This window comes from Aphanomyces invadans (genome assembly GCF_000520115.1).
Source record: "Aphanomyces invadans strain NJM9701 unplaced genomic scaffold supercont1.73, whole genome shotgun sequence".
Taxonomy (NCBI): domain Eukaryota; phylum Oomycota; class Saprolegniomycetes; order Saprolegniales; family Verrucalvaceae; genus Aphanomyces; species Aphanomyces invadans.
This window is the reverse complement of record NW_008580218.1, coordinates 9,939-11,072: the sequence shown is the minus strand read 5'-3', so window position 1 is coordinate 11,072 and position 1,134 is coordinate 9,939. Positions and strand designations below refer to the sequence as shown.

At 45.0% G+C, this 1,134-nt stretch overlaps 1 protein-coding gene across 1 annotated transcript; it reads right to left on the bottom strand.

The window, feature by feature from the left end:
- Positions 1 to 742: 742 nt before the first annotated feature.
- Positions 743 to 1,078, bottom strand: H310_14516 (hypothetical protein; the record flags this gene model as incomplete). Its single annotated transcript, XM_008882395.1, has 1 exon — positions 743 to 1,078. The coding sequence occupies one exon, from the start codon at positions 1,076 to 1,078 to the stop codon at positions 743 to 745; it is 336 nt and encodes a 111-aa protein (XP_008880617.1).
- Positions 1,079 to 1,134: the final 56 nt, after the last annotated feature.

Below are 1,134 nucleotides of genomic sequence, written 5' to 3'. Positions count from 1 at the left end.
AGAAGTCTTTCCGGATGCCTGTGCGTCGTAAAAGCAAAATATGTTAGCATATTTCCAGAAGAATACAAACTTTAAGAAAACTTGATTTACATATTTAGGCTTTACGAAATACGTTTGTTTGTTACTTAACTCCATATATTTTGAGGGTTTCGTGTTTCGAAAATCCATACAACTGTATTTTCCGTTATGTTGGAGCGAAATAGAGTCGGTGTCATCAAAAAGCCATATGTTGGTTACACCGTCCCTCTGTAACATGAGGTCAAGGTAATAATATAGGAATAAATCCTCAAACAACAATGCACGCTCTTTGCATGGTGTATTTCACCCGCACTTAAGAGGGAGCAAAGCTTAGGCCAATCAGAGGTCATCCGGTTTTGTTGCCAGTAAGAGGCCGCCACCGCATAGCTTGTGTATGAGTGGTGGGAACATTCCCTGCACAACTCGTCTATATTCTTATTCTTCTTTCTGTCATGTTATGCACACCGGTTCTGTTGGGCTCCAGCGCAACACTACTCCTCGCTTCTCCGACGTTCTAAGTGCTTGAGCCTACTTTGCCCCGTCGTGGCACATGAGATTAGAGTTAACAGTAAATAAGAAATGCGTGACCTCATAAAAACTTTATTGCTGTAATCGTGTGTTCTCTGCATACAGATACTACTCTGTTTGGCAAAAGTTGCAAGTGAATCTTCACCTCAATACACAAAAGCAGTACAAGTACAAGTAATCTGAACTTTTTTACTTTCTACGAAGCAGACAAGCCATTGACCAGGTCGCACAGCTCATCGAGACGATCTTCTTCCTCCAGCCTAAGCCAGAGCATGTCGAGAACAATAGAATAATCACATTCCGCTTGTTTCTGTCGTTTGCTCCGTGGCATGTCGTAAGTGTTGTTGCCCTCCACACCTAGGCACGCTTGGAACACACGAAGCAGAGTCCCAAAAGTCTTGTCCAGCGTCGACGGCGCCAAGTCTTCAAACGACTGCTCGACGGTGCACACCAGGTCTTCAATGGACGAGCACTCCATTCGTTGCTGAAGTGCTTGAATAGAGTTGAAAAAGCCGAGGTCAAGAACGTTCATGTCGGGCGATTGGGCCGGCTGGTTGAGCACCCTGATGTCCCAACCACCCGACATGC